The sequence below is a fragment of the Hyla sarda genome, chromosome 3, assembly GCF_029499605.1.
Source record: "Hyla sarda isolate aHylSar1 chromosome 3, aHylSar1.hap1, whole genome shotgun sequence".
Lineage (NCBI taxonomy): Eukaryota > Metazoa > Chordata > Amphibia > Anura > Hylidae > Hyla > Hyla sarda.
Genome location: NC_079191.1, coordinates 392044265 through 392058975, shown reverse-complemented (window position 1 = coordinate 392058975; position 14711 = coordinate 392044265). Strand labels below are relative to the sequence as shown.

Genomic DNA, 14711 nt, shown 5'->3' with positions numbered 1-14711 from the left:
TATAATCCATACATAGGAAATCTTTTTTTAAATGAATCGATCATTCGGGACAAAGACGTAGTTCTGGACTTACTTTTAGTAAACCCTTTCAAAAACTCTATACCCTATTCTTGCTCAGCCTGGAATGGGGAAACAGGGACCAGTAGTAAATTTTACAAAAAATTTTTTTTTTGCATCTTAACAGGTTTGCAAAATGCCATATTTCTCATGACCTTTTTCGTGACTTTTTTTGTTGTTACAATATGTTTTGTTTTTCTAATGTCCTACCGAGAATCCTATGTGAAAGGTGCTAAAGAGAATTCTGTAGCCAAAACCTGTTGTTTTTTGAAAAGAATTCCAGTGACCTGAAAAATAATACGAACCAAAATACTGAGTATTTATACTTTTCAGAAGTTCACTATAAAGTTTCAATTAAGATCTGACCTAAAAAAAATACATTGGAAATACCACAAAAACATGGCAAAAAAAGTTTGCGATTTCAGCCAATGACACAATAGCAATAGTTTTTTTCCTTGTTTTATCCACAAATTTACTTAAATTTCTCTTTACATTGAGGTTTTGGATCCCAGCAGAAGAATGAATTGGAATTAATATGCAAATAGATACAAATACAGCCATATGTTCGCACTTGTATGTTGATATCTCAGTAGACCTGTAGCCAAAGACTCTGTGCCGCCCACTTTACAATACATGTTCATTGATATTATGAATATTGGTTTATTAGGGAAAGAGTCATTAGTTACTTTAAAAGAAGTTAAATACTCCTTTTTATTGCATATTTCTCATGCTGTAAATTGTTACACCAGTTCTCTTGTACTCCATTAAAAGTAGCACAATTGCTGTTAATGATTCATTTTAAATTAATTTATATTATATACTGTTAGTGACTAATTTACAAGTTTTCCATATTTTTTTGATTTTTAAAGAAGCTGTGATCCTATGCTACAAAGCTGTAACTTACTGTAACCATATGCTATAAATGTTAGTATTAAGAAGGCCAGGGACTTTTGTTTCTTTAATAAAAAAAAAAAAAAAAAAAAACTGAATTATTAACTTTCGCTGCAGTTTCTAGCCTTTTTCTCTTATGTAACAGGGTCTTTATGCTCTATATTCAATTGGTAGATGATTTTTCCTTTTCTTTTATAATCTATAAACATACCTGTGAATTTATGGATTAATTACCTGTGTAATAAAAACAAAAAAAATCATTAAATCTAAGTAAAGATGTTTTTAAATACCGATTCCGAATGCATTTAACGTACAACTAGTCATGTTTTTTCTTGTAATTTTACCCTTTTGATGTTCTGTACTAATATAGTGCATGTTTATGTTTTCTACGTTCATTTAACAGATCAACTTTTTCTCTTTGGTGTTTTGTTTTAACGAGAAGATTTTTCTATCTACAGTTATCTAAAAATAAAAGAATTAAAAAATGTTTTTACATAGGAAAACATTTCCAGATAAAAACTATTAGAAAAGATTGATGTGTCCTTATCCATGTGATGGGGAAATGTATGCAAGACATTCTATAGAACTAACTAACGTACCTTTTCAATAATTTCCTTAATGTATATCATTTGACTAATCTTTGACTAATCGAAAATAATAATTATTTTGCTGTAGCTATTGTTTGTTTGTTTTTTTTAAATCATTATGTTTTGTTTCATTACGGTTGAGTTTTGCTGTTAACATTAATGAGAATAATTTCTAGAATTTTTTTGTATCTTTTTTATTTTATTTTACTACGTGTTATGTTATTCTTTTAACATCATTGCCAAATTTGGCTATGAACGTTGTACTGTGTTTATACACAAAAGCACATTAAACAGCATATTAAGATTTAGCTTTCAAGATCCATACCAAAGTTGTCACTCAGAGGCATTAGCGGGAAGTACAAACGCACCCCCTGCCGGCATCCATTTTTATAGCTTTCTTAAGATATAAAGGCTGTTCAGGGAACAATTGGATAAAGTTGGGGATTGTAAATCCATCATATTTTTGTCCCTGTGAAATGAAACTCTGAATCCTCTTTCTGCTCTTTTTTTTTCCTGAAAAGCACAATTCTATGAAAGGGGGGGTTACTTGTCTTAAATCCTTTGGGAAGCCACTGCTGATCACTTTTAATTACGAGGACTAAGGAGGATAAAATTAAAAGGAGCACCATTGAAGCAGGGGAACGAAAGCTTGCTGAGCCCTCGGTGAACTGTGAAATATAAAAATTGCATTCCAATACATTTTTTTTTCTGGGGAGGAAACAAGGAAACAGCATTACTTAATCTTCAAGAGTTTGTCCTTAAATGGATAAGTCTTTTTTTTTTTTTCATAGCTGTTCAGTCATCTGGTAGATTTGGTAGTTTTTTTTAAATAATTGTGTGAAAATATTTCTGTGAATGTCAGAAAATGACTCCCATGTAGGAAGCAATTATATGTGTGTGTATTATATATATATATATATATATATATATATATATATATATATATATATGTGTGTGTGTGTTTAATACAGTTCATTCTGGAGTCTGCAAAGACTAGTTTAAAACTTTATCCGAAAACCCATAAATTCTAATAGTGCACCTCCAGAGAAAAGGAACTGATATCCGGCTAGATGTGTTTTGTGATAAATTATTTTTGGAAGGAATAATGGAAATATTGAATAGTTTTCCCAAAGTCAGCATCTATACCAACAATAGTGTACAAATCATTCACAGAGGCTGAAAACCGGTATGAGCTTATTCCAAATAATGACAACTTTATTGACTGCGCTAATAGATAAGGCTCTGTTCACACCACATTAAGCTAACATTAAGAACATACATTACATGGTCTGGACAGATAAGTGTGCCGTTTTGGCCTCCATTCAGGTTGCACGTGTTGAAATAGTAGGATGGAATATCGCAGTCTGCTGTGCTATTCCATTGAGTTGGATCCCATAAAAAATGTTAACTGTGCAGGACCCTATATATATATATATATATATATATATATATATATATATATATATATATGATGGTTATTACTAAGTGCCATCTATGATATATATATATATAGTGGGGACTCCCCCTGATGGATGTATTTCATGGACACTGCTGGTGGAGTGTGAAATTATCTTAATAAAAGTTGGACAAACCTTGTCCCCATAATCTGCCAATTGGTAGGGTCCAGCTTTTCGAACCTTCGAAAAACGGCTGAAGTCACGAGGAACCCATCATCTTTCACTGTAGTATTATATGGTGCCCAGTCCACCTATGGAGAACATGGAGATGGTTTTTTGTTCTAAAGTGTTATAACAGTTTTCCCAGAAGCAACACTTGTCAACTATCCACCAAATAGCTGATAAATGTCTGATCACTGGGGCCCCCACAGATCACAAGAATGAGGGTTCTGTGTCCCCTGTTTGAATGGAGCAGCAGTCATGCATGTGCGTTGTCTCTCCATTTAAGGTCTTTGGGACTGACAGAGATAGCCGATGGGCATAATACAGAGGCTTGATGTAACCTAGAAATTAGTTAATACTTTGACCCTGCCTGCAGTAAGAGGTTGCAGAGGTTACAGACACATGGTCATTCTGCCACCAAGGATTACCAGTGTTTATTCTCTGTAATATGACATCACTTTTTTGTTAGTTCTGTACTGTGACATAACTAGTGCGCTATCTTTAAGCTTTATCACTGTTTCCCGTACCTGTGCGGTGACTTGTCTGCATCAATTATCCCTGGTATATGATGTTGTAGATGTTATTCTTACACTGTGACAATACTGTGTTTCTTCACTATGCACTTTATTCCTATACTATGTCATCACAGTGTACAATAACTGATTCCTGGGACTTCTCAGTGTATATTATTCTTGTTCTGTGACATCACTATGTCATCATAGTTTATAAAACCCCTTTGTGCATTATCCTTGTATTGTGAAATCACTACTACTACTTTGCACTTTTGTAATTACCTTTTATACTGTGACATCACAGTGTTTATGATCGCTGTACTGCGATGTCACTGTGTTTATCACTGTACTGTGTTGTCACTGTGTTTACTATATCTGAACTGACATCACTGTGTTTATTATCCTTGTACTGTGACATCACTGTGTATATTGTCCTTGTACTGTGATGTCACTGTGTTTATTGTCCTTGTACTGTGACATCACTGTGTTTGTCCCTCTACTGTGATATCCAATGTTTATTGTCTCTGTACTACGATGTCACTATTTGTATTATGCCTGTACTGTTACATCACAATGTGTATTATCCCTGTACTGTGACATCACTGTGTTTATTGTCCCTGTACTGTGACATCACTGTGTTTATTGTCCCTGTACTGTGATATCACTGTGTTTGTCCCTCTACTGTGATATCCCGTGTTTATTGTCCCTGTACTACGATGTCACTATATGTATTATGCCTGTACTGTTGCATCACAATGTGTATTATCCCTCCACTGTGACATCACTGTGTTTATTGTCCCTTTACTGTGATATCACTGTTTATTGTCCCTTTACTGTGATATCACTGTGTTTATTGTCCCTGTACTGTGATGTCACTGTGTTTTTTTATCTGTCTGAATGGTTGATATTTTTAAATTATCAGTGTTCAAACAACCTCAAAAATCCTTCCATAGCAGTGGCACCGCTGTGTACATTTCCATTGTCATACGTAAATTAGGTTCTGTAACCTTCTTAATACTAGAAAGCATTTTGCTTACCACGTACTGTGATATAGAAGACTGGCATTTGTTAGCTTTCTGAGTTACTGACAACCAGGTTTAGAATAAGAGTGACTGTTTTGGTGACACACAAAATGCAAATTTTCAATAACCTGTAAAAAAAATGTACAAGCACTCTTGAAAAGAGTATCTCTGTTGTTGACCCAGTAGTACAAGTTGCCTACAAGCAACCAACATCGTTTTATTGTTAGTATTAGGGTTTTGTGGGGGGAAAAAAACTTGTATGTTGTAGGCGAATGTGAAGTTTGCCAGTATAAGGAAGCGAGGAGATGTCTGAGTTGCAAATAAGTCCTTCCTACAAATTTCAAAGCGTACCTGTCAGACCCCCACAAAAAAACTGTTATATGTTCTAATTTTTATGTGTCCACGACCTATATTTCTCTAAGAATTATCTTTATTTATTTGCTATTTTTGCTCAGTGAGGTTTCTGTCCATGCAGAGGCATTGGGGCGTGTCCATCTCTTCTCCTCACTGGGATGACTCCTCCCCCTCCCTCACAGCAGCTCTGGACCTGTCTGCAGCCCTTTCAGTCACTCATGGTGTCTATGACGTGGTGATGACGACTAGTCACTGCAGGACTAATATGTGTCCCAGAAGGCAGAGGGACCCCTAGTGGCCACTTTTTTGACTGGCTTTTTCAGTATAAAATACTAAACATTTTCTGATGAAAACAATTGCAAAACATGCTTTTTAACACATCAAAAGTTATTGTATCTGACAGTGCCCATTTAACGGACAAAGGATAGGGCATAAGTTATAGATCGCGGGGGGTCCCAGCGCTGGGGCCCCCCGGGATCTCCTGGACGGGGCCGCGGCAGTATGCTGGAAAGGGGTGGCCGACAGTGGCCGACAGAAAGGGGTGGCAGTATGCATGAAGTGGTGGCCGACACACCCCCTCCATGTTCCCCATAGAGATACATGGAGGGGGCGTGTCTGCAGTGGCTTTCTGCTGGGGATGAAACGGCACTTCCTGCAGACTACGGCGGCCCCTTACAGGAGATTGCGGGGGGCCCCAGCGCTCGGACCCTCCGCAATCTGTAACTTATCCCCTATCCTTTGGATAGGGGATAAGTTATGTTGCGCTGGATTATTCCTTTAACTTTCAAACCTATATCTATAAAGGAAAGTAGAGCTAAAATCCGTATGTCAAAGTAAATATTGGAGTACTGCAAATGGTGTAACAGAATAAGCATGTCGCAAAATTGTAATACCTGCTCTTAAAGGGGTACTCCGGTGGAAAACTTTTTTTTGTTTAAATCAACTGGTGCCAGAAAGTTAAACAGATTTGTAAATTATCAATACAGTGGAGAGTTAGAAAAACATCGGCACTCACCAGTCTTCTCTTAAAAAACTTCTTTATTGATACATACTCACAACATGAAATGCAGTCAGGGAGAGGGATCTGTGCAGGGGGGGTAAGTAGTAGGCAACAGACTCTGTTTCGCTCGTTACACGAGCTTCATCTGGCCAAGATGAAGCTCGTGTAACGAGCGAAACAGAGTCTGTTGCCTACTACTTACCCCCCCTGCACAGATCCCTCTCCCTGACTGCATTTCATGTTGTGAGTATGTATCAATAAAGAAGTTTTTTAAGAGAAGACTGGTGAGTGCCGATGTTTTTCTAACTCTCCACTGTATTGAAGATTTGAACTTTGCCACTACGTCAGAGCACCTCCACATCTCTATTGGTTTGTCCTTGTCGTACACCCGTCTCATAGTCCAGCTTAGCCAGTAGTAGCAGTGCCGAATATCACATCTTCACTTTGAGATTTGTAAATTACTTCTATTAAAAAATCTTAATCCAGCTGCTGAATACTGTCCAGAGTAGGAGAAAATCCCCATAGCAAACATATGCTGCTCTGGACAATTCCTAAAATGGAAAAAGATGTCAGCAGAGAGCACTGTGCTCGTGATGTCAGCAGAGTGCACTGTGTTCCAAAAAGGAATGAATTTCCTCTGTAGTATTCAGCAGCTAATAAGTACTGGAAGGATTAAGATTTTTTAATAGAAATAATTTACAAATCTGTTTAACTTTCTGGCACCAGTTGATTTAAAGGGGTTCTCCGGGGCTTACACATCTTATGCCCTATCCAAAGGATAGGGGATAAGATGCCTGACCGCGGGAGTCCCGCAGCTGGGGATGCCCGCGATCATGCACGCGGCACCCCGTTTGTAATCAGTCCCTGGAGCGTGTTCGCTCCGGGTCTGATTAAGGGCGACTACAGGGCCGGCGGCGTGTGACCTCACGCTCCGCCCCTCAATGCAAGCCTACAGGAGGGGGCGTGATGGCTATCATGCCCCCTTCCGTCAGCTTGCATTGAGGGGCGGAGCGTGACATCACACGGGGGCGGAGGCGTGACGTCACACGCCGCCGGCCCTGTAGCCGCCCGTAATCAGACCCGGAGCAAACACGTTCTGGGGACTGATTACAAACGGGGTGTCGCGTGCATGATCGCGGGCGTCCCCAGCTGCGGGACTCCCGCGGTCAGGCATCTTATCCCCTATCCTTTAGATAGGGGATAAGATGTGTAAGCACCGGAAAACCCCTTTAAAAAAAAAAATGTTTTCCACCGGAGTACCCCTTTAAATTTGGACTGCAGGTAGACAGTGATCCGTGAGCAGGGCCGGCCTTATGTGTTCAGGCGCCCTGTGCGAGCTAACCTTTGGCGCCCCCCCCCATAAACCCATAAACATACACAAAGAGGAAAAAAATCTTTGTAACAAATATTTTTTTTTATATGTTTAATCAGTCCCCTGACCTCTTAATCAGTCCCATGTCCTCCTTCACCAGTCCCCTGCCCCCCTTAATCAGATGCAGTATAGTTCCCCACCATTAGGTGCAGTATAGTTCCCCCACATTAGGTGCAGTATAGTTCCCCCACATTAGGTGCCATATAGTTCCCCACATTAGGTGCAGTATAGTTCCCCCACATTAGGTGTAGTATAGTTCCCCCACATTAGGTGCAGTATAGTTCCCCCACATTAGGTGCAGTATAGTTCCCCCACATTAGGTGCAGTATAGTTCCCCCACATTAGGTGCAGTATAGTTCCCCCACATTAGGTGCAGTATAGTTCCCCCACATTAGGTGCAGTATAGTTCCCCCACATTAGGTGCAGTATAGTTCCCCCACATTAAGTTGGCAGTATAGTTCCCCCACATTAGGTTGGCAGTATAGTTCCCCACATTAGGTGCAGTATAGTTCCCCACATTAGGTGCAGTATAGTTCTCCACATTAGGTACGCAGTATAGTTCTCCACATTAGGTACGCAGTACAGTTCCCCCACATTAGGTGCAGTATAGTTCCCCACATTAGGTGCCGTATAGTTCCCCACATTAGGTGCAGTATAGTTCCCCCACATTAGGTGCAGTATAGTTCTCCACATTAGGTGCAATATAGATCTCCACGGTAGGTTGGCAGTATAGTTCCCCACATTAGGTGCAGTATGTTCCCCCACAGACATACAGCCTCCAGCCATATACAGTGTATGGTTGGAGGCTGTATGTCTGTGTACTGCCCCACTTCAGTGTTCAGACCACCGCTCCGGGGTCACAATCTACTGCTATGGCCTATAGACCATGGCAGTAGGTCCTGGGACCAGAGGAGTGGTGGTCTGAACACTGAAGATGACGTACAACATACAGGTAACTTACCATGCACGCGCGTCCTCTTCCTCGCTGCTTTGCTCTGCTGTGTCTATGGGCGCACGTATGATACGTCAGTGACGTCCCTGCGTGCCCTATATCCTGGCGGTCCCTGCATTTTTTAAGTTATCGCGGGGGGGCGCCGCAGAGAGGTAACAAGACATCCTTGTTTCCCGAAAAGATCTTTCGGGACACAGGGATGTCCAGAATGTGACAGGGGCCCCTGCGGGTTGCTTAGTAGTGGCCGCGGATCCCCCCGGGCTTGATTAGGGTGTGCCCAGACACACCCCGTGCGCACCCCCATGGCTTCTCCCCATCTTCAGCCGGCCTGTTACACTGCGAGCTGTGTCGGCCGCCCGGCACCCCTGTTGCTATGGCGCCCTGTGCGGCCACACAGCTCGCACACCCCTAAGGCCGACCCTTTCCATGAGTAAGTGCAGTACTCTATAAGGCAACTTTGTTGTTGGTACTTCCAAAAGTTTTGCTTCTACTAACACCCAAGCTGCTTGTGTTGTAACCTGCCACTGTTTTTAATTGACATAAAATTATAGCCAATCTTCTATGTCTTCATTCCAGCACTCGGAGCTGAACTTCATCCTCGCAAACAGGGCGCTCAGAGGCTACAACCCTTTCAAGTGTAACAACGCACTTCTTCTGGCGAAGAGGCCAGAAGTGCGTCATTACATTTTGTGTCTGTGCTCTTTTCCCTCTTCTCTTTGTAATTTACTTCAAATTATAGCTTTATAATAATTTAGAATATCCAGAAAACCCAGCCCCCCCCCTTCCCTTCTGATATTGGAGGTTATAATATTTTTGCTGCAACTTGGACTTTACCTTCTTGCCAAATGTATCTCCATGTGAGCGACTGTAAATGTCTAATAGCAACCAAAAGATAATTAAAAGGAAAATTCCCAAAAAGATGGATTACCTTGGGAAGAAGAAACAATTTAAGAACCGCTATTTGCCTATGCCAAGAAGTTAGGAATTTAAACTAAGACCTCCTTGATACTTGGCTCAGAAATAGTTTGCCAACCACTATTTTTCATCTATAGAAAAAGGTACAGTTTGCTTTTATACCCTACCAATTATCCAACAGCAGCTCTAACCATCCAATACTGCTGTCAGATCCCCTTTAGGGTAGGGTCACACATGCCATATTTAACTGCATATTTTCTGCAGCTGATTTTGCTTCCCATTGACTTCAATGGGTAGGAAAATATGCAGCAAAATACGGCTTCTGTGACCCTACCATAAAAATAACTATAAGGGTAGCTCCCTGAGCTTGGCCAAGAGCAGCCGCGATGTGTGCGAGTACACTGCGCATGCTCGCTTCAACTCGCAGAACACTGCGTGTCTGCTCATAGCGTCAGATTGGCGCTACGAGCAGGCACAGCTAGAGACACACTGAAGGGTCTGTCATCGGCGCATCCGCAGCATAAAATACACTGTGGATCCGTTCCATATGACCCTACCCTATAAGAGTTCCTGGGCAAAATGTTATGACAATCCTTGCCTCTGTCTCTTCACTTCCTGTCCATGCCAACACAGTCTGATTTTCCTCCAGACCTTGTTGGGATCGGGCTATGTTGATGGTATATGTGGTAACTTACCGCTGCCAACACTTATAGATCAACCCTTATTTCCCATTTACAAAAACACCCATTATTGATTACTTACACAAAATCATATATTTAAAAGTTATGTGTGCTAAAATCCCAAAGTATCATACGTGTCTATTCTGTTAGCAGGGTCAGGCGGCTGCTGTGCATGATAGAATGTCACTTTATTGTGAGACTGCAGTTCTCACATAGGATTGTTAAGGGGATAAAGCACAGTGTTTAAAATATATAGCTCAGCCCCACCTCAATATGTTTCGCCACAGGTAGTGACTTCGTCAAGAGGCAATGGGCACTGCTAATTTTCTTCCAGACACTTATTTGGAGAAGGCTATGTTGATGGTATATGTGCTTACAGCTGCCATGTCAGCACGGGCACAGAGGTGGAGGGCCGGGGAGCAAGGATTGTCATAAAAATTAAAGACAGTGCAAGAGAATCTTGTCCGGCTACTGCAGGATATGTATAGAGACCACTAAGGAAAAGTGCATAGGTGAAAACTTGTGGCGCTGAAGATGTGTAGGTGGTGCTCTGGCTTATAAAGGTGCAGATCCAAATACAAATTCCATAGAAAATAAAGTTGGCGGCTCACCAATTTTCTTCTTCTTCAATATTTATTAATACTCACATAAGGCGTAACAGGAGAGGGATGATGTGAGGGGGGTACAGCAGGCAACGGTAGCCGTTTTGCACAGGTTAGTGCTTCATCTGGCCTATAGGCCAGATGAAGCACTAACCTGTGCAAAACGGCTACCGTTGCCTGCTGTACCCCCCTCACATCATCCCTCTCCTGTTACGCCTTATGTGAGTATTACGGTAATAAATATTGAAGAAGAAAATTGGTGAGTCACCAACTTTGATTTCTATGGAAAAAAAAATGTAAGAGCCACAGACTCTTTGCAACTTTAGACAGGAACACATTTGGATCCGGAAGGAAGAAGTATTAGCCTTTCTTTTATATTTCCCAATCCTTTTAGATCCACTACTGGCTTAAAGGGGTACACCGGTGAAAATGTTTTACTTTTTTTTTTTTTTTTTTATCAACTGGTGCCAGAAAGTTAAACAGATTTGTAAATGACTTCTATGAAAAAATCTTTACCCTTCCAGTACTTTTTAGCAGCTGTATGCTACAGAGGAAACTCCTTTCTTTTTGAATTTCTTTTTTGTCTTGTCCACAGTGCTCTCTGCTGACACCTGATGCCCGTATCAGGAACTGTCCAGAGCAGGAGTAAATTCCCATTGCAAACCTATTCTGCTCTGAACAGTTCCTGACACGGACAGAGGTGTCAGCAGAGAGCACTGTGGACAAGACAAAAAAATAAATTCAAAAAGAAAAGAATTTCCTCTGTAGCATACAGCTGCTAAAAAGTGGCATCGGAGTACCCCTTTAAGCTACAAAAAATAAAAAAAAGTCACCAAAAATGTCATGCGCCTTTTTCCAGCCTGATGGGTATAGATTTGTATTTGTTCTCTCAGTATGAAAGCAGTCACAAAAGCTTTCAATCCTTTATTCTTAATGTGTCTCCTCAACAAATAACATTTTTCCTTTAATTCTCTGTCTTCGGGGAAATTGAGGTGTGTGAAATCAAATAATGCAAATAGAAGGCAGCTCACAGGGGCCTGTGCAAAATTGAGTCTGTGTTAGCGGAGAAGTAAATGGAGGCAATCTGATAGGGAACCCGAATCCTGTCAATCAGGCTCAAGATATTGTGCTGTGTCCATACACTTTGTTTACTGTAGGGTTTTATGAGTTGTAACCTTCCCATGCCGCCTGTTAATGAGGCTAAATCTTGCTGCTTGAGGATTGAATTACTGCACACCTCTGGGCTAATGGTTAGAAGCAGAGAGTCCCATTAGGGTTGCATTTTGATTCATTCATTTGCATTTTTGTCTATTGTACTGAGAACAATGGCCGGTAAATAGCTACAAACAAACAATTTGCATGGAAATGTCAGCAATGTTCCTAATTAGTATCTTGTGCTTGTTTATTAATGGGTTTTAGCCTAAATGGCAGCCACTTTAGGGTGTGGGGTGCTTTAGCTTTCGCTGTCTGGAAATGGGTAAGGGAAGACAGTAGTTTTTGATAGGCATCTGCTGTCTTTTAGTTTTTCCTGAAGTGACCGCACCTCCCAATTACTGCCAGACCTTAACTAATAGACACACCCCTGCAATAATAGAGCTGAAAGAAGATATCCACTGCCCCTCCTGCTTATCCTTTACTAAGGGCCCGATTACACAGGGTGATTATTGGCCAAATAGACCCATATTACCCTGGGTAATAGGCCCAGCAATCAGATGAACAAGCAAATGTCTGTTCTTCAGCTGATCGCATCATTTATATAGGCTTAAAAATCACGTTGTGACCCTGTACATGATAATGAAGTCATGTAAAGGCACTTTAAGTGATCACTAGTCAATGAGATCGGCTCTCACTTCATGCAGCAGTTGACCGGTCATATACAAAAACTTTTTATATTACGGTATGTAAAAAATAACATTATAGGTATATTTGTAATATACAATATACAGTGCATTGGTTAAAAAGTGTATATGTTTAGGTTAAAGAAAAACTCCTTTCTACTAGGGGTGCACCTCCACTGTCAGAACATGGTCTTGCCCTTGCAGCTATTGCCTGTGTGTGTCTGTGCTGAGACAAATTATTGGAAGTGTGAACGGCTCTGTGCAGGCTCCTGGCTTGTCAATCAGCCTGCTGTGTGAGCTGGGGGTGTGTCACAAAACCTAAGTGCACAGAGCAGCCAGTTGTCAGCTATAAGGAATGAGGGAGGAAGTTCCCACATGGGAGGTAAGGGAAAGAAATGGAACTCCCCCTCCTCATCAGTGAACTGCATGCAGTGTGAGGAACATAAACAAGGGAATTGGGAGCCATAAAAGGATGAAAACCAGGATTTAAGCATAAGGACAGGATTAGCCCCAGTTAAAGAGAAAGTATGGAACGTTCATATATACATCTTGTGGCTAGTACATTGGAATGGTCTGTTTGACACCATGTAAACAAGCACAACATGTAAACAAGCACCGTATACTACGGTTTTAGGTCCGGTCCAAAACCGCATACGGGTCAAAACTGAGCCGACCGGAGTCACTGTTTGACTCCAGTCGGATCATTAAAGTAAATGGAGTCACGGGCTGATACGGCCGGGGTACGGGAGCGCCCGGTTAGCCCCTCCGCCCGCCGGATCCGGCACCCGTATGTACAAAGCGTGGTGTGAATGCACCCTTAGATAACCATTGAATAACCTGCACATAATTTTAAAAAAAAGTGGTAGAACTTATGTATATACACCACTGGAGGAAATGTACTCTGGTATGCTGCCTCAGACGCCATTTTGAAGAGCGATTCATTATTCTGGTATTTAACCCATCAAGGGCTTTTGACAGCTGAGGAGGTTTGGATGTGTCGTCTTTTTTTTGACACCTTTCTGACACAGGAAATAGTACATGGAGCACAGGGAACATACATAGCAGGGTAGGCTATTTGCTATCAGTCCCATTGGAATGGGAATGAAAATTGCATTTTTTTGTCAATTACTAAGCTGGCAAAACTGTTCAATATTTTCTAGCAGCAAGATGAAGAGAGGCGCCGGCAGCTGAGAGAGCGAGCACGTCAACTCATAGCAGAAGCTCGATCTGGAGTGAAGATGTCAGAACTTCCCAGTTACAATGAGGCGTCTGCAGAAAAGTTGAAAGAAAGAGCAAAGACATCTGGAGGTGAGCGAAAGGATTATGTGTCTCTCATTTATACACCTCCTATATCTCTGTGTGATCCCTAACCGATAAGAGGAAAAGTAAATTAATTGTCTGTATGTATGGGAAAGGTGGAGATATATAGATAGTTTAGATATATTTACATTGCTGAAAGAGTCTGGTTCCCATTTTATAGTCAAGCTCCACTATGAGGAGCTATTTTCAAAATACGATCTAGGGCCCTATTTATTTCTAGCCAGGTGCCACAAGTTATGTGTACCCCGAATATTTAGTCAATAAAGCATTGGATTTTCTATGTCTATATGTAAGTAGAACATTCGCGAGTTAAATTTGAAGTGTCTGGATTTTATTAAAGGGGTTTTCCAGTAATCGAAAAACAGACCTATTTTCTTTCAAAGACCACTCCCTGTCTGTCTCCACTTAGGGTGTGGTATTACAACTTGGCTCCATTCACTTCAATGGAACTGAGCTGCAGAAACACACCCAACCTGGAGACAGACAGGGAGCGTTTTTTAAAAGAAATTATCTCTGTATTTCGATTCCTGGATAACCCCTTTAACACCAAGCCAAGGATAGATGATATCGACACGGCAAAGGTTGGAAACTCATCAGCGTTGGAAAAGTTGGAAGCCAAGCAAGCATTATTAGGTTCTACAAGATTAATTATTATTTACAATGGTGAAACAAATATTAATAAGAGTAAGAAATGTTCTGACAGAGAAACAATGTTGGAATGGCTTTAGCTTGCATGGAATGGACATGAGTGTTGGTTCTAATAACATGTTTCTGAATCAACCCAACACCTTCCATAGGCCGTAATGGGTTCTTTACTTAATAGTCCATAAATTGCTTTACAAATGTCCTGTTTACCATATAACCAATTGTTTTTTTTTGTACATACAAATGCATTTCTATTACTGACTTGAAGATCTCTCACCCAGCTTTTGCCCTTGTATATGAACAAACATAACCCATACATATTAACTGAAAAGAAACATTTTTGAC

General features: G+C 40.9%; 1 protein-coding gene across 8 annotated transcripts in view; it reads left to right on the top strand.

Annotated features, from left to right (window-relative positions):
• EHBP1 (EH domain binding protein 1) overlaps positions 1–14711 on the top strand; it is a 430856-nt gene that overhangs the window by 308104 nt on the left and 108041 nt on the right. For 6 of the 8 annotated variants that reach the window (XM_056568010.1, XM_056568004.1, XM_056568007.1 and 3 more), the window contains one exon: positions 13562–13709. In XM_056568010.1, the coding sequence (XP_056423985.1) occupies positions 13562–13709 (148 nt within the window). The remainder of the gene's footprint in view (positions 1–13561; positions 13710–14711) is intronic. The other 2 variants (XM_056568005.1, XM_056568009.1) reach the window with 1 other exon arrangement.